Source organism: Phymastichus coffea, unplaced genomic scaffold (genome assembly GCF_024137745.1).
Source record: "Phymastichus coffea isolate CEN01 unplaced genomic scaffold, Cenicafe_Pcof_1.1 PCOF00190, whole genome shotgun sequence".
NCBI lineage: Eukaryota > Metazoa > Arthropoda > Insecta > Hymenoptera > Eulophidae > Phymastichus > Phymastichus coffea.
The window spans coordinates 104,836-128,780 of NW_026707001.1; the positions used below are offsets into that span (position 1 = coordinate 104,836).

Here is a 23,945-nt window from a genome sequence, read left to right on the forward strand (position 1 = left end):
AGCGATGCGCTGCTTCGCGGAAACTAGGAAAGCTGATGCGCGCACTGATCCACTTTTCGGTCCATGCCAAATTGGACGACGACACGGACGCGCGCTTCCTCTTCGTTTGTTTTCTTTGTCTTTGTTGTCCGTGATTAGCGTGCATGTAATGACGCAATGTCGCCTAATAATGGCCCTGTGCGCGTGTTGGGCAATGGAGACTACCAAATGGCTTATTTCATTTCAGAATCTACGGCTCAGCACACGAGAGGTTCGCATCGTGTACGGCGACGCGGAATGCGGTTAGGCGTCCTTGTGTTAGCGTGTCTCCTCTGCCAAGGGGTGAGTAGTACATCGACGTATTATCAGTGCAAGTTCCAAGAGATTGCTTTCACTTGAGGCGTTACTGTGTGAACGGCCTAATTGCGTCCATTAACTGAAAGTGTAATTGTTCGCCTTGAAATTTGTTATTATCGAGCTTGACAACAAGAGACGCGACTCTTTTTCATCATGGTCTCACTGCGACTGGCAAGTGAGTCTAACAGGCACTTCCGTGAAAGTGCTTTCACTTGGTCATAATACTCGGCTCTTTTAGTTAATTACAGTTATTGCTAGTCTGTCGGACACTGTCTGTGTGCTTATCAAAGCCGTGGTCGTGGATGCCGCTTCGTGTTCTATCGAGCAAAATTGACTTTAACAGTATGTCGTCATGAGTTTTCTCTGCGACTCAACTTACATTTCGAACGAACAAATGTTTTCGCTTACAAAGCTATTTCACATCTTTCGTTCCATTTACGTAAATAATTGCACGACGCAGAGTGGAAGCTGACGTCAGCTTCAATGCCAACGTAAAGGGACGGCGCAATCTCTACGTTTCGTACTTGCAACGGGCAAAACAAGATGTCATCGTATAATCTACATTAAATTTCGTATAATGCACGCGTGCTCGTTATAAGCTCGTTCTAATCACGCAGCCTTGAAAGAGCAAAATCATCAGAATCCCTAAGAATCCAGAGCGTAGGAAATCGAGCGCACGTTTCCTTTGCGATGCACGCGCTTACGGCGGCGGCGCGATGGCATCCATACGCCCTCGGCGGAAGCTTGTTGCATTCCGGTGTCTGCTTTTTTCTTTCGCACGCGCACAGCGAGCGCTTTCGCGGAAAAGGCTTGGTATACAGCAAAAAGGAAAAAGAAAAAAACATACGAATGGAGAACGGACGCGTGAGTGCGTATACGGCGAAACATACGGTTGACGAGAGAGAGAGAGAGAGAGAGAGAGAGAGAGAGAGAGAGAGAGAGAGAGAGAGAGAGAGAGACGATTGCGTCACGTACTGACCCTCGCTCGAGTTAGCAAGGAGATAACGGACTATACCTTGTGTCGTCTTCGCTGACGATGATGCAGAGTCGATCGGCCGAGTTACAAAGAGCTGGTTTTTTTTGACACTTTGCCATTGTCCTTGATTTTTTGCGCGCGAGTGTTGGATCTGGCATTATGTTTCATTGGTTCGAGATTCGATGTGATCGAAGATTAGTTCATTAAAGATTTTACTCGCCTGATCAAGTTTTATCTTCAGTTTCGTGATGCTTTTGGGATTGTACATATACGTGAATGCGATTTATCGTATGATATCCCAATGTCTGACCAAGTCGAACTTTTACCACTGATTTTTATCTTTACTTCAGCGATTATAATCGTTGCCTGTTGTAGTACCGCTACTTCTTTTGTGTATGTGTGCCACTTTTTCCGAATGAAGATTTTCACATGGACTTAGATATAAATCTACTGTTAGTTCGAAAAAAAAATTTTTAATTATTATGCTTTCACATGTTTTGTAGTTGATGAGATTTTGATTGTAACGAATAAAAAATAGCTCACTTTACAAAAATTTCTCATCAGCCAAACTCGAAAATTATCCAAAAGAAAAGTTTTAATCATGAAACAATATCAATCCATCTTTCTGTTCAAAACATATATAATCTCTATTTCTATCTCTCTCTCTCTCTCTCTCTCTCTCTCTCTCTCTCTCTCTCTCTCTCTCTCTCTCTCTGTCTCTTTTCGCTGCCCGCATGAAAGACGTGTGTTCAGCCATTAGCATCGTTGTCACGTATGAAAATTAGTAGCCAGAAACGGAAGGTAAAACAACGTAATAGTCTGTTTACATACGTGATCACAAAGCCAAAAAGTATCATCCTCATTCTGTAGTCCAACAGGACACACATACACACACACGCGCGCGTGAGCTGAGAGGTATATATATATATATACGTTTACACGTGTCTTTTCTGAATGAAACGCTTCGTCGTTGTCGTTCACACGCGATATATAGCAGTGCGTATCGTTCGCGCGGGGGCCGTTAATCTCGAGACAGGCTCGTCACACATTTTACCTCTACTTTTTTCTTTTTTGTCGCTGTCGTTGTTCACGCCAGCATTTCGTTGCGTCGTCGCCCTTAGCTCTGGGTCAGAGCGGCGGTAACGGCATTCATGCCTCGTTTATCTGGGTTAAAATGCCTTGTGTGTACCTGTGCTGCGCCGCGTGTTCATGGATAATTAAGTACGTACAAGCGACCTGTCTAAGCTACGTTTGCGCACGTTTCCTTCATTCTTACGGCTTAGTTGTCGATGACTTGTCGTGTGTCAAATTTTTTTCAATAGTAATTCATGACGTGTGTGCTCGTAATTGGGTTTTCTTTCTTTATGAATTTTAATAATTGCATGATTAATTAAAGTATCGAGATTGATCTTACGTGCGTTCCGTGATAACAGTATAAAATACGTCAATATATTCGTGACGCTGCTATGAATCGTTAACAAATTCAAAGTTACAAATTAAACATTGAAAATGAAAACTTTCACGTTTTTGTCAACTATTCTAACATACACCAAACAGCGAATAAACTTTCGAGAAAAAACAAAGATACGCGAAAAGATTCTCGAAAATTCAAGCGTAGGGCATCACTCATGAATTTGTCTTTTTTTCCCTACCTGTAACGCAACAGGTGACACTGGCGGACGAGGTAGAAGTAGTTGAAGCAGTACCAGGCGAGGAGATTCGCAACGATAGCACGAATCAAGATGCAAATCTTAGTCAAGAGCAGCAGCAGAGCCAACAACAACAGCAAAGCCAACAGCAGCAGCAGCAACAACAACAACAATCTTCGACAGCCGATCAAATAATCGCAGCAGCACTCGATGCATTAACCGGTGACTCTGACACAAGTTCTTTGCAATCGAACAATCCTGGAAGCTCATCGAATGGTGCTGGAACAGTGTCGGTGTCGCAGTACAATCCACCAAGTTTGAGAAGAGGTCCGGTCGTCGCATCCCGTCCTCATCATAACGTTGATTATCACGGACCGCCACCACCTCCACCAGCTTCAGTAAGGTTCCGGATCCAAACGCGATTTTAACTGGATCAATGTGTAGTATGTAATGCGCGGGCGCGGTGAGACGGAAGTTGGGATTGTCTTTGAGTGTTTGATTGATTTGACAGGAAGGAAAGAGTTGTTTGGTTATTTACCTTTCAAGAAGTTATTATTCACGAGGTTCCATTGAGAAACCAATGAGATTTTTACTCTGTAATGCAACAAATACAGTTTTTTGATTAAAAAAAAATAGATCTATTTTCGTTCGAACGATTCAAAAAGTCACTGTAAATCAAACTTCTCGAAGTTAACATCATATATGTATCCTCATAGATATCTGGCCCGAAGCGACCAATCGAAAGTATCGACAAAATCTTCGACACAGCCATAGCAGCGACAACGTCGTTGGGTGACAATTGGCCAGCGCCAGCGAGCGATATGCCAAAGATCGTGTCGCTGGACGTGAAGTGCGAGAAGAACTCGATGAAGGTGTTTTTAAGTTTCGACAAACCATTTTACGGTATAGTCTTCAGTAAAGGCCATTACAGTAACGTCAATTGCGTTTACTTGCCGGCTGGTCTTGGCCGTACATCGGTTAATTTTGAAATTGCTATTCATCACTGTGGCACTGCCGGCAATACGGATAATGGCTTGTATGGATTCGGTGCTGAAGCTGGCTCGGGAACGTACTTTGAGAATATCGTTGTCATACAGTACGATGCTCAGGTGAATGTCGCATTTCGGGCAACATTCTATTGATATCAACATTTAATATTGCATTTCTACGTATCGCTCGCAGGTACAAGAAGTATGGGATCAAGCGCGTAAACTCCGCTGTACCTGGCACGACTTGTATGAAAAATCTGTAACATTCCGGCCCTTCCCTGTGGACATGTTGGACGTCGTGAGGGCTGATTTCGCCGGTGACAATGTCGGCTGCTGGATGCAAATACAAGTTGGCAAAGGTCCATGGGCTTCCGAAGTCTCGGGCCTCGTCAAAATTGGCCAGACGATGACAATGGTGCTTGCCATCAAGGATGACGACGCCAAATTCGATATGCTCGTCAGAAATTGCATGGCTCACGACGGCAAGAGGGCGCCCATACAACTCGGTGAGTCCTTTTCTTTCTTTTATTCTTATTAACGATATTTCGTTGGCTTGTCAAATGTGTCCGAGAGAACTTGAGCATACTTTTTAGAATGAACATATCAGCTAGTGTCTGTGCGAATATTCTTAGAGCTTATAGAGTGAGTAACAAATGAAAACTTGTTGCAGTCGACCAACGCGGTTGCATAACTAGACCAAAACTGATGTCACGCTTCACCAAGATCAAAAACTTCGGTGCAAGTGCCTCGGTGCTGTCGTACGCTCACTTCCAGGCCTTCAAGTTCCCCGACTCGATGGAGGTACATTTCCAGTGCACGATACAGATCTGTCGCTACCAGTGTCCAGATCAGTGTGCTGACTCGGCGCCTTCGCTACTACACGGCGATGGTTTGTTGCTAGAGAATCATAGGGCCTCCATTGGACACGCAGATGTTGGTGCTTATGGTATTTCACCGCCGCCCTTACCCTTGGAGACTTATCTCCACCAGGTAATCCTTGTTGCTTTTCGCGAGATGAGTTACAACATTTGATCGATCGATTCTGATAGTTTATTTGTCGAGGTTATTATTCAATAACTCGCGTTCGCAGTGTTTTATTTTCATGCGTCATCTTTAGGGCTAGACGTCGATGATGAAATAGCTGTACGGCAATGTTCAGTAGCGTAGTTTTGTGTAAAAATTTGATAGACGAGTTATTACGTTACCTCGCGAATTTCCGGATTTCAAAGCTATATATGCAAGAATAAAATTCCAGTAGTAAAATTGAGGATCAGGTCAGACGGTTTACACTCATTTCTATTGCCGCGTGTAAAATGCTTTACGATTGTACACATTCGCGCATCCAAGCTGGTGCAACGATAAAAACATGTGTTTGATTGTTTGGTCAATTTCTAGACGGTGGGTCGACCACGTGACGAGCGTCGTCGAAAGACACGCGAGGTAGCAGCAACGGCAACGACGAATCCCGAGAAGAACGTGGGTGTGAATCGAGTAATACGAGTGGTGTCAACGGGTGATCTGACCTTCTCGATCGACGAGTCGAACAGCACGACGTCGGAAAACTCGTCGACGATGATATTCCCGATACGCGAGGCAAGCAGCAGCGCCAACCTCATCTGCATGACAACGTCTGGATTTACTCTGGCCTTAGCCCTATTACTAGCGGTTCTGTTAACGTCGTGCAGCTTATCGGCATACCTGTGTCTCAGGTTGAGGCCATTCAGGAAGAGGATCCAAGCGGACATGAGCCTACGAGCTTTCACTGTACACACAATGAAGCAACCCAACAAAGCTGGTTGCTTCTACTCATAAGGTTTCGCCGCAGTGTGCGCGTGCGGGCATTTTCTTAATTCTTCTCTTCTTCTTTTCGAAGGGTATAGGTTGATTTATTTGTTTTCCTATGGCATTCCCGTTTGTTGTAACCCATCGTCAATTCTTCCTTATTTTTAATCGTCGAGCTTACTCCTAGGTGTTTAAGGCTATTCGTTTGTTATACTTGTCCTGTACCGCCCTTTAGCTGTAAATGTTTCGCCCTTGGATACAGAGAGAGAGCCTACCTTATTGTTGTTTACTTTCAGTTTGTATGTACAAGAACGACGGAACTTGTTAATCTCCGTTGATCGAGGTGGTCCTAACGTTCCGCTAGTCAAAAATACGACACGACAACCAAGCAATCATCGCGTAAGATTCTACTATTTTTATGTTGATGATGATGATTGGAATTTCATTGAGGATCGTTCATTGACCTCGCCCCAGGACTACCATGGTCAAATATTCATGTTTTATTGTAACTTTCTGTAGTTCATAATTCAAATTCTATGCATGACTCTTACATGCTAGTAAAGCTCATCTTCATAGCTACGTAAAAGATTGCAATTCGAAAACACGCAGTAGACGTTGTGAGAATGTTGATAAAATACTCATAAAAGGGCAAATTGAAAAGGAAAAGCAGAGCATAGATCTTTCACAGTAACATTTATAAAATCCTATTCGACAAAATATACTGCCATTATGTATCGATAGCTTTACGAGAACATAACAAAGAGTTTTCTATTTTTTAATGAGCTTATCATCACCCAGATAAAAGAAATAGGGCATAAGATTTTTTTCCTTGTCATTTGCGCGCAGAGTGTGAGACAACGAAAAATCGACTGATGAATACTTCGAGTGTTTTTAATGTACAATATGTATTATGATAACAATAAGTATTATTTATTTGTCTGTCTAGTGTTTAACTTTACATTTGTATACAACTTTATTTTTTATTGATAATTTATAATAAAACGAAATAACGTTAGTTAAATTTTACATATCTAATTGATATATATATATATATATATATATATACAAACGAGAGTCATTAATGCGTTCACTCAATCAAAAATAATAATCGGGGTAATTAACGTCGAAATGAAAATGACCGAAACAAAGTTTAATGGTAATAACGACTACGATGGCTATATATAGGCCGTAGCATGTGAGTATCGAGTGAGCAAAAAGTGCGAGGGATTATGTTAAAATGGAAATTCAGTTATATCATTATACCGACTTCGTATCATTGTTATACGGTAAGACTACACGGTTGAAAGCACTTCTCACGCCTTATAAATCTCATCATAGGAAGATATCATAATTGCGATTGAAAGCAGTTACACGTGAAAATAATTACACGCCTTTTTTTGTATATTTGGCAACTGTATATGCCTAAGACGAATATTCATGAGCGTACTCAGCCGCAGATACACGCTCGCAAAGCATTTAAAAGCAGCTTGCGGTTTTGCTAAGTGCAAATAGCTGATGCACAACGCATCGCGCAGAGTTCCAACATATATTCAATTTTATCGATCGATGGCCTTATGCTTAATACTTTCATAATGCACATGCGTAATCACATATGTACGACGAGAGAAACGTTTACTGATAGTTTTCTACCCACTGATAAAATTGAACAATGCACTACTATATAATTTATTGAAAAACGCATCTCGTGAGTGTGAGTAATAAGCATTGATCTGAATTTCGAAGCGTCGGCGTGCGGAAAGTCATTAATTAACGGCACTGCGTCACGAAGAGAAGAGTTTTTTTCCTTTGCTTCTACAACGATGTTTTTTTATTGTTGCCGACGCAACGGCATATATTTCGCCTATTCTTAATTCGCACTTTAATTAAAATCATTGTTTTTTTTTTTTTTTAATTGGCTGCGATTTTACGGCGGCATCGTTTGTTGTTGTTGTTGTTGTTGCAGCTTTAACCGAGATATTTGCATGAAAACGCAAAAGGGGAGGAGTGAGGGCCATGGCTATATCTAAGTATCCAGCAGTAAATAAAGGGACTTTATGGAGGTTCTCGAGAAAGCCATTAACGCGTTGCCTCGAGGCTTTAAAGTCTTGCGAGTTCTCCCTTCCTCTCTCTCTCTCTCTCTCTCTCTCTCACGTCGTCTAAGACCGCCTTTGCAAATTCTACGTCTATGCAAGCTTTGGTTGATTGTAAAAAATTCCTCTAGCCCGCCGGTAAAGCCAACTTGCCTCGTTCATTATCCGCTGATAATCTTTGGTGCGCGTTATTGTTCTGCAGCGTGTGGTAAAGTGATTATGACTATTTTCGCTAGTTATCAGTATTTTTCTTATTCGAAAATTATTATACGCTTGACTTTTCGTATATTGTGGGAACTTGCATGCAATAAAATTGCTTCTGAGAAAGTTGTGAAAAGCTCACGCGTAATCTTTTGTATAGCGTAGGTTACCACTTACTAAATGAACGACAAGTGATAATATCTGTCATAAAATTATTTTCTCGACGCGTAGTAATGGCATGCATGTAATTGAAAATTACAAAGAGGTGCATACGTGACATTTTCTCTGAAAAGTTTATTGCTCCGTCGCAAATATTGGTGGACTGAAAAAACGAGAGCGCGGCAATATAAATGGTGTTATAAACTACTTTATATATTTAGCACACGAGCAATTAATAAGAAAATTGGACCACAACAGCGTAAAATGGAATGTTCATTGGCCTCATTGAATTCTGTGCGCGAACATATATAGCAAGAGCTTGCCGCGTTATTTCACACAGAATTTTCGGCAAGTTTAGAGTGTGTTCTCCCTGACCTACCAACATCGCAGGCTTTGACGGAATTAGGAAGTAACGTGCATTTAATGCGGAATTTCAAATGAGCTGTACACGAGCCAACGGATTTTCAATGAATTATTCACACGCGCTACGTAATAAGTGCTATTTCATTTTTTATCCGGCTATTTATATACTAGTTGAATTTTGTGAGGGGGAGAAATTATATTACTTCTTTGTGTTGAAAATAATTTTCATGAAATTAACAGCGATAATAGAAGCTGTATGTATAGGGGAGGGGGGGGGGGGTAATAATATCCCTATCATATTGCCGTTATTAACATCATCGATTATTTATTATCTAATGTTTACATTTAATAGAAGGTAGTAAGTTACGAAATTTGTCTCGATATTTAAAAATGACATTAGTAATAATAATAATAATAATAATAATAATAAAATAATAACAACAACAGCAACAATAATAACAAGAATAATAATAATAATAATTTTCTCACGGAAAATATGAAGGATACAATACTTACGTTTCGAATTAATATGGTATTATTCTATAATTATCAATTGAGTAACCATTAATGTAAAACTTTTATTTTGTAGTACAACATTATTTATTAAAATACATTAAAAAACAAAGTTGTTTTCTTATTACTTTTTTACAGCACCCATCCTTGCACCTCAATTGTTCATTTTAAATTCAATTCATTTTCTTAATTGAATGAGAGGTATACTTAAAGCTATACACTAGAAGTGTACGGATAAAATTCACACTAGTATAAAGAGGAACGTTTTTCAGTTCGATCAAACGCACCAAAAATGAAATATATACTTATTTTAAAGATGCCAGTTGAAAAACCCAAAATTACGAAAGAATTGAACGAACAAACAAATTACGATAAATACACGTGAAATTAAAGAGTCCATCTCGCCACGATGTGAGAAAAAGAAAATAATAAAGATATCGGCAGATAATTATTACTCTACGGTAGTTGAATAAATAGAGTCGTACAAAAAATAGTCAATAATGTCGTAATCTTAAAGTGTTTTGTGATTTAAGTGATAAACCTAGTAACAAAACTTTCTAAAAAATCTTATGACTACTCCAAAGAACAATTGATATTTTTTTTCTTATCTAACAAATAGTGTTTCGTTAACATGTATTTCTGATAAAATAAAAAAACAAATAACAGAATAGTCTATGCTAAAGATATCTCTAAAGTCAATTACCCCGAACAGAAATTGACGCATGGTTTTCAATACAATTTTTTTTGCTCGTGTAATACATCACTGCTCTAATATCAATCTATAATTTCCAATGTACTTGTCAGAAGTATAACGTATTATAAAACTTAGAATTTAATAATACTAGATGCAAAATGATGAACGTACAAAAAAATTATAGGTAGATATGCCTTATACAATGGTATATGGTAATAAAGAAAAGGATAGATAACATTGTTGAATTCGTAAAGTAGAAGCACGACGAGGAAAATTTGAAGCAATAGTCTTGGATATAAGTGAACGCAAATCGATTAAAAACCAAGTATCATTGTTTAACATTCATGCTTCGGCTATACGAATTGAAAGCACCAACAAAGACCTAAACAGAAGAGAGTGAAAATATAATTTTCATGATGTGTAGCAGATGCTTTTCTTATATAAGTCGAGGAAAGTCTCTAGCACGCTCCGCGGAAAAGTTATTCGCACTTATGGTACTTTGTACAGTTTATTGCACACGCGCTGGTCTCCAAGGACTTTTTCGTTCACTTAGACCACAATTCACTCGTGACATTTGAATTTTGATTATAAGGTCGTTGCAAAAAACATTTTCATTGCCGTAAATACAGGAGTCGTTCCACACGAGTCTGGATTGAGTTTCGATGTTTAGTGACTAAAATATATTATACTTACTAATAGTTTTTCAGCACTAATTTATTTATAATTAAGATGATGCGATAGAATTTGTAATTGTTCAATAATCCATATAATATATACTCCAAAAATTAACTTTATATAAAGATAGATAATATATATATTTTTTTAAAAATATATATAAAAGTAAAATATGAAACTTACTGTGATATTATTACGTATATTAATTTTTTTATTTGTTTCTCAGCAATTCATAATGTTTATTTTATGCTAAAGTTACTTTGAAAACTATATTGAAAGCGGTTCAACATGAAATATACAACTAAAATAAATAAATTTAGATTAGCGTGTCTCTAGATTTGCTCTTGATAAAATTTCTCAGTTGCTCGGTCGACCAATCAGTAAACTCATTGAATTGATTTTGTTCGATGTTTACAAGCCAATTTTGATCATCTATTAACGCATACCTGATTAAAGGTTTCTCAACAATTGATAATAATCATGCACGTGTAGGGTACGAAATATATATGTTATAACTTTCTTTACTATATGAAGACTAATCAATCTCGTGCTCGTCTCGTTAACAATCAGATAGTCGCTCTTTATTAGCCATCTGTGCCGAGCAGAAATGTCATAAAAACAGAGATATGCGAAGAGTAATACCATTCCAATCAGATGTAGAATCGTTGGCAAGAATACTCATCTGTAAAATAACGCAAAAGAAAAAGGTTTGATTTCCGCTCGGTCGAAGAAGGCAATAAGCATCCGAGCTCAATTATCCGACGTCCTGTTATCCGAGACTCTCTGCTGTGCACACCTCGCGCGAAAAAGTCCGTAAGCTTGTAGCCATCCCGACTGCTGATGGTGATGGTGCTGTTGGGCTGAATTTCGACGTCCGATCGCCGCTAGACTCGCCGGCATATTTTTACGTGCGTTGCGTGCTAATTCACGTTGGACTTGCAGTCGATGCACCATTGCTCCGGCAATCAATGCTGAGACTATTGCCGATAAGGCTACCACGACGAAGAGAGCGCTAAAGCCACTAAGCGGTAAGCAAATACCGTACACCACTTCTTCGCGTATGCGGCCCTGCGGAAATATGTAAAAATCTTTAAGTGAAATATGCCAAGAGATGGGCCTTTCGTAGCATGGAGATGACATTATTAGCCTGACCTGGAAGACAGTGACAGCTTCGGCATGACTATCAGGACTGAAAGCAAGATCGGCTTCCGAGATGACCTCATAGATGCCGGATACGCCGACGTCGGCGTTACGGACTTTCCGGTCGGACACTACCAATGAACGTTTTCTCCTGTTTGCCGTTGTCGTCGACTTGTTCAATGGCTTTGTCTTGTTGACAGTTGTGTCGTCATTGCTTGGCTTGTCGTTGTCGGCTTCTTCATTCGTCGGTTCTCTCGACTTGCCTTGTCGTAGTTCACTCGTGTCGTCTTGCTCGAGGTTGCGCGGCCCGTGCGGGAAGTGCTCTTGGGGTTGATAGCGTGTTACTCGAGCTGGTTGTACCGACTGTTTTTTTTATATCCGAAAACAATGAAATGTTGGAATTACTTCTTTGCCGTGGAATTGGGAGGTATAACGATAAAACAATGCCAAGTGGATTATTTTTTAGGGAAATGCGTGCAGCGGAATGTTGTTTTATCTCGCTACAATATCTCGATACAATAGCTCCAGTTATTTTGTTCTTTTTTTTCGTTTCGGATATACTTGCAACGAAAAAATTCCGGCAGTCATGTTTACAACATTTTTTCGCAATATTTGAAAAATTTAAAGCAAACGGTTAACAACCGAATCGTGGAATGATACCTATAGCAATCGAATGTTCGATTATTGCAAAAATGCCAACAAACGCGAAAATCGCGAATGGAACGAAAGAATTACATACCAAGAATGGCTGCGACAGTAGCGGATCGTCAGAGGAGTCCAGAGTCGGCTCGAAAGTCGACGTGCTCGGCGACTGCTGCTGCTGCTGCTGCTGTTGCTGCTGAGCTTGAGCTTTGGGCGCGGCAGATTTCTCGAGGCCCAAGAAGTGGCTGGCCAACGACGAGACGATGTCGTCGTCGTATGAGGTTCCGTCGTCGGCGCTCGGTCTCGCACTACTCACCGACATGTCGGGCTCGACGTAAGCGGCTGGCTGCTGCGGCAACTGCACGTTCACGTCGTTGCGTTCCTGCACGTAGTGGCCTAACGCTTCGCCACTGGCAACGCCGACGCCAGGTGTCTGGCAATGGTCCAGGCAACCGTGCCGGCAGATCTCCACCTTGGATTTGAACACGTGCCTGGTCAGATTCAAGTTTGATCGCCGCGCGCGCGTGAAACTGATATCTCGCGCTGAACGGCGAAAGGATCGATATAACGCTTGAACGGCCAACGGCGACGGGGCGAAGTAGCTCAAAGTGAGCTCCGTTGAGGCAGTCGAGTGTAAGTTGGTGGCACGTGTTATTGACAGCGCGACAGAAACCGAGGCTAATTCCAAACTATGCGCACGGCCCAGCCAACGAAGTTTAATAAGATAGGAAGGTTACAGTGAGTGGCGTGTAGAAATGTACCTTGCACTTGATGTGAACGCTAAGCGCATCAGGAAACTTGAAGGCGTGAAAGAAGGCGTACGTGATGACAGTGGCGCGATCGTCGGAGCCCCTCGCCTTGAGGAAGCGACTGATCATCTTGGGCCTGAGCACGCAGCCGAACTCGTCGCTCAGCTGTATGGTATGCCCAGCACCGTCCGAGGCGACGCACGACTTGACCCGCATGTCGAATTCACCTGCAAAGAGAGGAGGAGTCGTTGCAAAGCGCTCGCGGCCGAAAAGTTCGGCAGAGGATGAGCTGAACTCGCCGGAGAAAGTGCCAAGAATACCTTGCACTTTGCTGTGGCGCGGCTCGTTACCTCGGTAATCGTTTATCGCGACGACCAGTGTTAGCGTCGAGCCCAATGGCACGATTCCCGAGACCGGTGGCGCCCATGGTCCTTTGCCGTGTTGTATCTCCATCCAGCAGTCCACGTTGTCCCCTACAATTTACGCTCGTTTAGAGATATGCACGCCGAGATTACCGCGCATCAAGCGAGCGGCTGTTTATCGTTAATAAAGCCCGCGCGGAAGTTGAGTGAATTACCGGCAAAGATTCGCGAGCGAGCGTTCCGAGAAGCCGCGGCCTCGAGCAAAGCATACTTTTCGGCCAATTTCCTCGCTCGCGCAGTTCAAATTATTGATTTCAATAGAGCCAAAATGACCACTCGGCCGTTAACGGCAACAAGACTTTTAAGCCGAGCCTTTTAATCAGGCTCCGCGATCGGCAAACACGTCCGAGCGGTGGCACTATCAGTTTCGCACGATTTATTTTAACGAGCGCCGAGCGATACGAGCAACAACGAAAAAAGCATCTCATTAAAGCGCGCTCGCGCGAAGCATTTCGCAGAGCAGAGACACATACCCCTGAAGTCGAGTTGTATAACGTCGAGGTCAGCAATCACCATGGGCGGCTTAGACGCCGTTTTCTCATAATCGTTAAACCACTCGCAGCGCAGCCTCTTCGCCTCGTCCCATACCTCTAGCAGATCCTTATCGTATTGCACGACAACAGTATTTTCATAAAACTGGCCGTGCATATCTGGCTTCGTGCCACACCTGCGTACACACGCGCGCACACACACAATCTTCAGTATCAATGAAAAACACTGACAACAGCGCTTCTCTTTTATGCGCTCTTAAAAAACTCGCCGGCGGATTCTTTTCTTTCATTACAAGCGAGTTATATTACGCTAGCGACGACGAGCTAGTCTTAATGGAAAGAGCTTACATTTCTTACATACTTTTGCGGAAAAACTTAACTACTTTCATTGCAATCGATAAAAAAAAAGAAGTGTGGGGGAAAGAAGTCGTTAAAATTAAACATTGAAGGTTTTTACGAGTAAAACGCTTTTTATGTTCTCCTATTCTGCTGAATTTATTACCGTCGTCTCTTTTTTTCCTTTTACTTTTTCGCTCCCTGCCACATTGCTGAGATTCGACGTTGAGGTATATCATTCAAGGCGTTGAGCAAACAATGAATATTAAAAATGTCGAGAGAATATAGCTGAGCGAGACCAACCTGGCGTAAGCTATTCTAAAGGAGAAAAAGGTCTGTCCAGTGGACGGTGGCACGTAGACGCAGCGTGGATCGGAGTGCTGGCCCTTCGATGAGACGATACCTTCGAAGGGTTGCGAAAAGGACAGGTGTACGTCCATATGATCTTTGCCACACATCACTTCGAGAGACTGGATGGCCGGCATACCTTCTGGCCTCTCCAGCGGCCAGATATCGCTGCTGCTAACCAAACTTTTCGGCCCAGCCATCTACAAGAAATGAATCATCGATCGGTCAGAGCTTGCGTATAATCGAGCAACACGACGTACGCAGTGCCATAATTGATTAAAAGCTCGTATTTGCGCTATACGCGCGCCGTTAAATCATTGAAAGCTTGCAGAGGCGTATAATCCGCTCTAACGCAAAATTTGCCTCTTCCTATACCTATGGGTTTCCGCGCGTTCCCGAGAGTGCTAAGGCATAATCTTCTGAGTGTCTACAATCACGTTACGCTTCCCTGATTCCTTGTGTCTCACTCTCACTTGGTCTCCCTCTCTCTCTCTCTCTCTCTCTCTCTCTCTCTCTCTCTCTCTCTCTCTCTCTCTCTCTCTCTCGCTCTCTAGAGCAAACAGAAAAAAGGGACAAATCTCCAAAGCCGTTTACGTTTCCCAGGTGCTTTTCTTCCAGATAAATCAGGAGGGTTGCCGGCCCATCGATGTCGTCTTTTTCTCCCCTGCGTAGCCGTGAAAAACCTTCTAGTATCAGCAATTCGCGACTTGTACAGCGATAGTTTTATGGAGTCGTTCTAATCTGTGTTATTTTTGACATCGAATTACTTGTCATTTTCATTAGTATCACAAGTAAAGCATGAAACATTGGAAACGACTTTGGGTGTAGGTCGAGTAAAGTATAAATCATCCAACGTTCCCGCCTCTGTGGGATTGTAGAGAAAGGATGAAAGCTCGTTGAAGGATAATAAAATTGATGAGTGTCCAGCCTCCTCGGTAAGCACATAATCTTATGTCAAGCAAGCGTTTGCAAGACTTAATACAGTCGGTCGTTTTATCAGCCCCCTCGAAAGCTCGATCTGTCTAAAGCTATTATCTGATGTTTAGCGAATCCGCTCGTCCGTATAACAACCCCTTGTTCGGCGCGTAGACGCGATTGGCCGTATACGACGTCGCTATACGCGGGCACGAAACTCGTGCACTAACGGGAGAGATGTCTTTACCGCTGCATTAACGGTCGATGTTTTTCGCGTTTGCCGGCGTAAGAGAGCCGCAACGGAAAACTAGTTACGCCTGTGCGCGCCTATGCGACTTGGCGGTCACTTGGCGTTTCGTTAGAAATAATTACGGGCACGACGAGCTTCCGACCGATATCCTTCTGCCTTTTCTTCGCGGCATTTCTGGGTAATTAAGGCGAGGCGTCGGCGGCTTGGCTCGCCTTTCCAGGGGGATGCTTTTCAAACGATTTGTCCGTGCATTAGGACGCGATATGATGCGCGCGAACGCATCACCCACAAACAGCAGGCAAGCAACCAACGCACATTGTATAACTTCACCAAAGACCGTAGACGGAAACGCCAAATCCATGTGGAAAATGGAATATTAGACCATTATAAACATAACTAATTGGTACAGATGCGCATTCAAGAATATTGGATTTCTCGCTGGTGCAGCCGAGCAAAACAATAAGAATAGCTTATTAACCATAAAGAAAATAGATAACAAGCGTACATGACAATTAAAATGCGCGAACCGGTACACACACCGCAAACGAATACGTGTGTCAGAGACGGCGGAGAGAAAAACTGTAACCAAGCAGTCACATAAACAGTGTGGGGTGGCAAGGGAGAGGAAGGAAAGGCAATTATCTCGAGCGAGGCTACCGAGTCAAATCAGTTTGACGCCACACGCCTAGCTAGCGCGCACAGCTCGCAGCCTCCGTGAATAACATGCATAATTAAACGGCCGAGGAGGAAGCAACTCGCTCGTTCCTACTACACGCCAGCATCTAGCTATTGTTGTCTCGCTGTTTTTTTGTTCTTGTTTTGACGCGAGACTACAATGACATAACTGAGATCGTGGCCATCGATAAAATGTCCTACTTGCTATGCGAAGCGACAGATGGATCACTTTTTGCTTATTAATGATCCGATGGGAATGGAAATGACGTGTCACCAATCTCTTAAGCTTTTCAATGTGTTAGGCGTGACAATAGTCACAGACAGGTTTATCCAATCAAAGTCACAAAGTGATCGATCGCGGATAAAATGATGAATATTCACACCGACATACGCACACGCAGAAGTGTACAATGCACGTTCGTATTTTCAAGAGCACTAATGAGGAAGCGATGTGACACGATTCATTAAAACCTCAATCATCGTGTCAACTAGAATCTCCTGCACGTGCAAAGAAAACTACGGAGCCTCTCTTATAGCGTATAGTGAACTTTTGACGTTCACACGCGACGAGCTTTTCGTTATGTTCGAGTTGAAGTACCGCGTTTTTTGCGCATGAAGACAACAGCCATTATTTTAGCAGCGAGAGAAAACGTGGAAAAAAGGGAGAAGAGCAAGTTTCTTATGACGAATGTTCACGCGCGAGTGCCCTCAGCGTAATATGCAAAGTCGGAGCTGATAGCGTTGTAAACTCCCTTTTTGCCTGTCTCTCTTGCGCAATGCAAAGAACAAATCTTTGTTAAGTCTGTCAAATATCTGTTGGGCTATTTGAATACCCAGTGGAAATGTAATGCCTTTGTTCTCAGGCGAACGCGTTGGCTCATCCGTAATTTCAATTTCCAAAATAATGCTCCAGAAGGAAAATCCACTAAAGGCATTCAGCGGCGCGTGAGCTTGCGAGCAAAATCACTAGATCATTGACTCGATATCTGCAGTTGATAGTGAATGGTCGTAGGCGCCTCTTCGGCGGCGACACGTAGCACAAGTGTTCTCTCTCTCTCTCTCTCTCTCTTTCATTTACTACTGAACGATCTAACGGGGATATCCGCGCCGCTTGCAAGCTGTTGACGACAGAACGAGAGCTAAGTGTCGCGGATGCATGACAATGCAGGATTAAAAGATTATTCGCCGGCACAACAATTGCCACCGGCATCCGACTTTCGACGCTTAATTACATTTAGCCATGGAATCGGATGTTATTCGCAGGATCGTTATTGTTTGCGCTTCGCGGCCAAACTGCGCTATCGTACGTAATGCCTGCTAAAAGGCTGCTTTCTCAAATATTTATACGAGCCGAAGATTTCCTTTTATCGTCGCAAACGATCATTTTCTCACGCGCCACGCGCACTGCACACGCGCTGTTAAAGCAAGAATCACACTCGCGTCAAAGACTGGCAGAGCGAACGAGCAGCGTTATTACTATCGTAAATCGGAAGAAAGTTCCCCATAAAAGCAAATATAGAGCAGGTCTCGCGAAGTATAGCCTTGCGTTAAGCCGTAAAAAATGAAGATATTTTCATTTATTGCTTACCCTTATGTCACCCAACGCAAAAAAAATCAGCCTTTCAATCTCCCGCGCGTACGATTCGCGTGTAACGCGCACTCGCCTGCTCTGGATTTCGCATCACACAAAAGCATTCGACGTAAGCGCGGCATACGAGCTTCTTTGTGTGTGCTTGTGATATCTTGAAGGATGAGAGTAGTGCAGAGAAAGCCAGAAGCGCATAAGGTTTTGACGCGAGGGTTATGAATTGCGCGCACGTTGCAGTTGCAGAGGCGCCTTTTAATGACGACGCGATTGCTTCTGTCGGCGACAGATTGAATGGAATGAACTAAGCAACATTCTGCGCTCAATGTGAGAAAGAGGGTCCCTAATTGTACTGCTAAGTGCGCTTCTCCTAATTATAACACGTCTTTCTCATTCTAAAGAAGTGCGTTAGGTGTGTCAGTTTTTTATTTCTACTTTCGACCTTTTCCGAGAAAAAATATCATTTTGCACTTTCATCGCGAACGAGTTAGATGCATCTCGACAGGAATTTAAATTTATAAAGAGCTTCTGCCTTTAACTGAAAATCGCTCTGGCTATAATTTAAAGAAAAAGAGAAGGTTGATTGCTCACATTGACAGTAATAAGCACATACGTGCCTGGCGATAATAATCATCGTCGAGGTTATCTAGATTTTCCTTCTCTTTGACAACTTCTGTAGTTGCAAGACCGTTATCATGTGCTAGGGATTGCCGTATGCCATGCTCGGCAGCTGTTATTTTTAGGTTAGTTTATATCTTTTATCAGTAGACGCGTTGACAGATACAATTTCGGTGAATCCCCTATCGAATTGCAGTGTGCTTGTAGAAATAATCATGGCGCAGTTAGATAATTATATATTTTATCAACCCATAAATAACAGTTTATTTATTAGCTTTACTTTTTGCACAATATGAAAGTTGTCGAAGATCGGCTTCGACGTTCAAGTGGATTCATTTGAAAAAGGCAAGTATATTTAATTTATTTTATTTATAAGTCTTGATTGCATACGTGTAGATAGATCGTACGCATAGGTGGGCTAGTAGACGATCGCAGAACTCACCATGTAGATCAGCGTGTGCAGCAGTATCCACAGCCCTGGCATCCTGGATTGGCCAGCCTCTCACGCTAAATCACGCTCTTCTGCAAAGATACAAAAAGACACAAACTTATCAGCCACTCCTGCCATCTGCATGCTTTAGCTTATATCAACTATCTCAATTGAGGCATTAATCTTACAAATCGTTCACACGAAGGAAATCGAAACTCGCGCAAATCCCGGTCGAGTTATCAAGTTACAATGGCTTATTCGTCCGCTATGTGTCGATAATGACGATGACGATGATGATGTTGTCATACGGATTCTGTAATTACAGCGTCTGTGCGTGCGTGTGAACCATCAATTACTTATGGACGATCGGATCGCATTCGAGGTTATTTTTTTGTTTGCGCGACGAGGCGAAATAAATCACAATCGACAATTAACATGTGAAAGAAAGGCGTAACATTGCTGCGGGAATTGTTAAGAATTCATTGGTTCTCGCGCGTCTTTTTCTAAAATTGGTTAACGTGCTACGCCGTAGAAAAAGAGGGCAAATTTACAATACCTGTGATTTTATTTTTTCGTTTCATATAGATTTTATTCATAGCAGTTGTATAACGAATATATTGAGCAAGTAATTATAAAAAAACGCACGGCGAATTTAGAACATGAATATGATTAGATTTGTGTCGTAGAGCATTTGGAAAATTACGGAATCTCGTCGATACTCATAAAAAAAACTGTAAATTGTACGTCATTTCCTTTTTTGTATTAATATGTCGCAAATTATCATTAATAATTTCAGTTGACAGTACAACTAGCTGTTATGTCAATCGTGTGTTTATCGTTGGCTTTATTACCAATCTAAAAAAAGATATAAAATAGACAGATATATGTGTGAGAAAAGCCGCAAATATAATGCAAATCCTAGGAATGATCATAGGCTCAATACTTGTGTGCATTGTACTCTCCGTAGCTGGAGCGTATTATCCGTTGCCCGAGATAAAGTGCGAGTTAATGGAACGAGCCCTCGAGAAAAAAAACGACCGTGAGAGAGCTTCCTGCAATACTGGTTCTCTCTCTTCTCGCTTTCGAGTATCATACGCTAAAAATTACTTTGGCCCGAGTGTTTTTCACGAGGATTTTCTCGTACTTATTCTATTGAGAATTTTTTTTGCCGATTGATGGTGATTGTTTCGGACGTTAATTTTATTGAGATGTCCAATGAGTCACTCAAAATGTTCAATGGAACTGATATGCGGTATTTATTTTGTATTGAAAAGAATATTGCGGTGTGATTCGATCAACTCTAAATGGCCATTAGAGATTACTCGTACGCTCATATCTCACGTAAGTAAGAATCGAAAATATTCGAGCTATACCGTTGACACTTTGTCTTTGATGTCCAAAGTTATCATTTATTTTAACTTTATAAACGTGAAGCATTAATAAAAGCGCCGCTTATCGAAAAATGCCAAAAAGGTAATTATGCGCGCATAACTAAAGGAAAAAGCCGCAAACTGCCGCTCCTTGCAAAACTACCTGCTGTATAATTGCACATCATGCCAAAAATATGCTCCGCATCTCCTTTTTCGACGACGACGGCGACCTTGTTGCTTCTTTACCAAAGCATAATAATGCATCTCTGCGGCACTCGATCAAAAGCAACTACAACTACCTCGCCCGAGAAGAACAGAAAAAAAACTACTCTGACGTAACTGCACATTGCGTAAAAATAAAACGTTCTCAAGCAGTATACTTAAGTAAGGGGTCTTAATCTCGGGGTCAAAGGCACTGTCTTCGTCGCCGAGCGCAAATCGATGGAGAGAGGCAGGCAGTGAATTATAAAATCGCACGGCACTTTGCCATTGGCCTTCATTCAGAAGGAAATGAAGGCGTTCAAGGTTTCATAAACGTGTACACGTTACATCCGGTTTCTTTTTCGGTACGTATAGCCGGACGGTATCACATGCGTGCTTGGGATGTATGGTCCGCCGAGCAAATTAACCGAGTCGCGCTTCGAGTACCAACAGGGTCTCCAGGGCACAGCAGCACCACTACGGCCGAACACGACACGACAATTCTCGGTGCGTTACAGTGTGTGAATGTTGCAGCCAGCTCCTCGTAGGCCGGAAATGAGATTACTACACTGCCAAGCCGAGCGTCCGTGCGCGCGTCTTTGAACGCGGGCCACGACGCGGGCGACGACGTCGCCGACGTGCGCTCGCTTGCAGCGACACGAGCGAGCGCGAAGCGCAAGCAAGCTTAATCGAACGGGCATTGTGTGCAACAGAGAGCGTCGAGCTTTTCCCCTGCACGCGCCAGCTTGTCGAATGGACGACCGGTGACCGCTACACGCGAGCTCCGGACTCCAGTGGCATTCTTTCTAACGCGCACAGTGTGCTTTGCGCCCCGCCACTTGCTCTTTCGCCCGTCCCCAAGTCGAGCATACTAATTATACAGCCGAATACGATCGGAGAATGTGCGTTCGACTCGCACCCGTATGGAAATCGTTCCGAAGAATTTCAAAAGAAACGAACGCTCAGGCGCACACATTTGATAGCTGAAATAAAACTAACGGATCTCGCGTTTAAGTGCGCGCGCGCGCCCATTTTGCTTAGGCGCGTCCTAACACAACGCGGAAACCGTGCCAGATTGGATATCTAATAATAACGACGAAAATCTGCGATATATTACCGGAGCTAAGAAACAATTTATGGATAAACGAGACTGTCGAATTGATACACTGCGCGTAGCTAATCCGGCATGACTAATGAGCATTAAAACGTTCGACAATTTATAAAGCTATACGTTATTATTTCAATGATAGAGTGTACGTTGAAAAACAGACGCGTCTGAGCTTGTTCGGTATTACAAATAGAAAATAGGTCAGATGAAATGAATGTACGCGTAAGAGGGCCTCGGAGAGATGATTCGGTGTAAATTAACTGCGATTTATACTCGTCAAAGCTTGTATTCGAAACGTTCGACGATTTGTTGGCAATGAAAATGCGGCGTGCCTTGTAACGTTCTCGCGATGAAAAATCGACCTGCAATTACCCTCGCGCTTGCGAAAACAGGAGGTTTGCTTAATAGAGCGTTGTATCGCTCGCGCGCGTGCCGCTTAATTATCGGTGCGGCGGCGGCGGCGGCGGCAGCAGCGACGGCGTGGCGTCTGGCCGCGGTCTAATCGACGCGGACTGCAGCACACACACACACATACACGCATAACCACATCGACGCGTCTCATTCACTCGCCGCCTCTCGGCTGCACAACCAGATCACTGGACCTGCCTCCTTATTACGTCGGCCGACTGAACTTGTTTTCCTCCTCCGCCAGCATTTTCCAAGATTTTTCGTGACGCCGACTTTCTTTTCTTTTTAGCGCGGATATACTCTCGCTTTCATTTGGCTGAGTTGTATTTCTTTTGCTGTTGCTGAGTTCACTTCGGTTGTCGGCAAGTTTATAAAACTATGCTGCTGGCATTAGAGTCGATATTTCACACGTGAGTAAAGTTTTTAACGACCGTCGTAAAAAAATGACGGGTACAACGTAGGGATTTGAAAAAATAGTTTTTGCAGATAATTTCTTTTTGCAAAGTGGTCGGCGTATATCATCGTTACAAGTACAAGCATCAAAGGGCTGAGAATGGTACTGTGGCGTTTCAGTGATCGCTTTACATCAGGAAACTTTCCAATACTTTCGTGATTTAGACATACTTTCTGTAAAACAATTATTATTAGAAAAATAAATTCCTTGTTTCTCACAGATAAATTTCAAACCAACCATCTTATCGTAACAGGTACCTTCCTTTCGAATGTATATCGATTACGCACACGAAAACTACAGCATTTCAGTTTACGCGCTAATGGATGCTATGATTACGCACATTTGCAAATGTCGAAAAATCACTGAATGCACAGAGGACAATAAAATTGCTGAGCAGCTGCCTGCAGCAACAAAACTCCAGAGCATACGGATTTTACGCCAACGGAAGCACGTCTCTTCTGTAATAACGGTACACGTGAGCACGCGATTACACGTGTGCTAATCGTTTCTCTTTCTCTCGAGTGTTAAATTAATCGTTATGCGCTATTATTTCATTAAAACTTAATAAAACGTACATTTTTCAAGAGAGCGAGGAAGTCAGAAAACAGAAAGAGCTACGTCTAATCCTGCAGTACAATTGTAAGGCTTCACACGCGAGCTACAACTTTTCTCACGGGGTGTCTGTGCGCAGAGGCTTCAATTAAAAAAAGGGAAAGAAAGAAAGGTAAAAAATTTTCTTAATTAAAGGTCTTTTTTTCGACAGCGACCAGCGGTACTACTAGCTTTCGTTTTGCTTTATAAGACAGCTTCAATTGTTGTTTAATTAGTGGATAATCAGCCTATGCAGCACGAGAGATCTCTGCTGCGGCAAGTGTTCAATGGAGCTGGCGGACTGTGCGAAACTACGATTTTTTCTTTTCTGCCCCCTACTAATTGCTGCGATTTTGTATCAAAGTCGGCCGAATTTCGCATGCGTAGCCATTTGTCGATCGGAATACCAGAGAAAAAAGTCTTCGGCTCTCTCTTACAGACAGAGACTTATAGGTAGTCGATGTTACAGCCACGCTTGTCGTAGCATACCGAATTTTATTTGTCTGCGAAAGCCATGAACGCCGCACGCAGACAGACCCACACGCATGCTAATTGCATGCTAATTTATGCCCAAATTAGAGACGATACAGTTAAACAAGCGGGCGGGTCCCATCTTCATCTGTATTTTTTTACGCGTTTCAGCAGCGTCCAAGAAGAAAAGATTTTTATCTAAGCTACGCAAACAGCAGTCGTTGCTGTGCAGCATACGTATGTATCGGATGTCGATGAAGAGAGAGCGCGTGTGTGCGGCGCGCATATACTTTACGGTACCGTTACATAATTTT

At 42.6% G+C, this 23,945-nt stretch overlaps 2 protein-coding genes across 2 annotated transcripts; one reads left to right on the forward strand and one right to left on the reverse strand.

Moving 5' to 3' along the window:
* Positions 1-276: 276 nt before the first annotated feature.
* On the forward strand, positions 277-5,762 carry LOC131673670 (uncharacterized). Its single transcript, XM_058951849.1, has 6 exons — positions 277-321; positions 2,979-3,359; positions 3,678-4,070; positions 4,144-4,456; positions 4,621-4,940; positions 5,346-5,762. Exons 1-6 carry the CDS (start codon positions 277-279, stop codon positions 5,760-5,762), a joined length of 1,869 nt encoding a protein of 622 aa, XP_058807832.1.
* Positions 5,763-11,177: 5,415 nt separating this feature from the next.
* On the reverse strand, positions 11,178-19,109 carry LOC131673671 (uncharacterized). Its single transcript, XM_058951850.1, has 8 exons — positions 19,041-19,109; positions 14,511-14,755; positions 13,854-14,047; positions 13,279-13,431; positions 12,971-13,185; positions 12,307-12,681; positions 11,580-11,930; positions 11,178-11,495 (listed from the first exon to the last, which is right to left on the reverse strand). The coding sequence occupies exons 1-8, from the start codon at positions 19,080-19,082 to the stop codon at positions 11,178-11,180; spliced, it is 1,893 nt and encodes a 630-aa protein (XP_058807833.1). The 5' UTR covers positions 19,083-19,109.
* Positions 19,110-23,945: the final 4,836 nt, after the last annotated feature.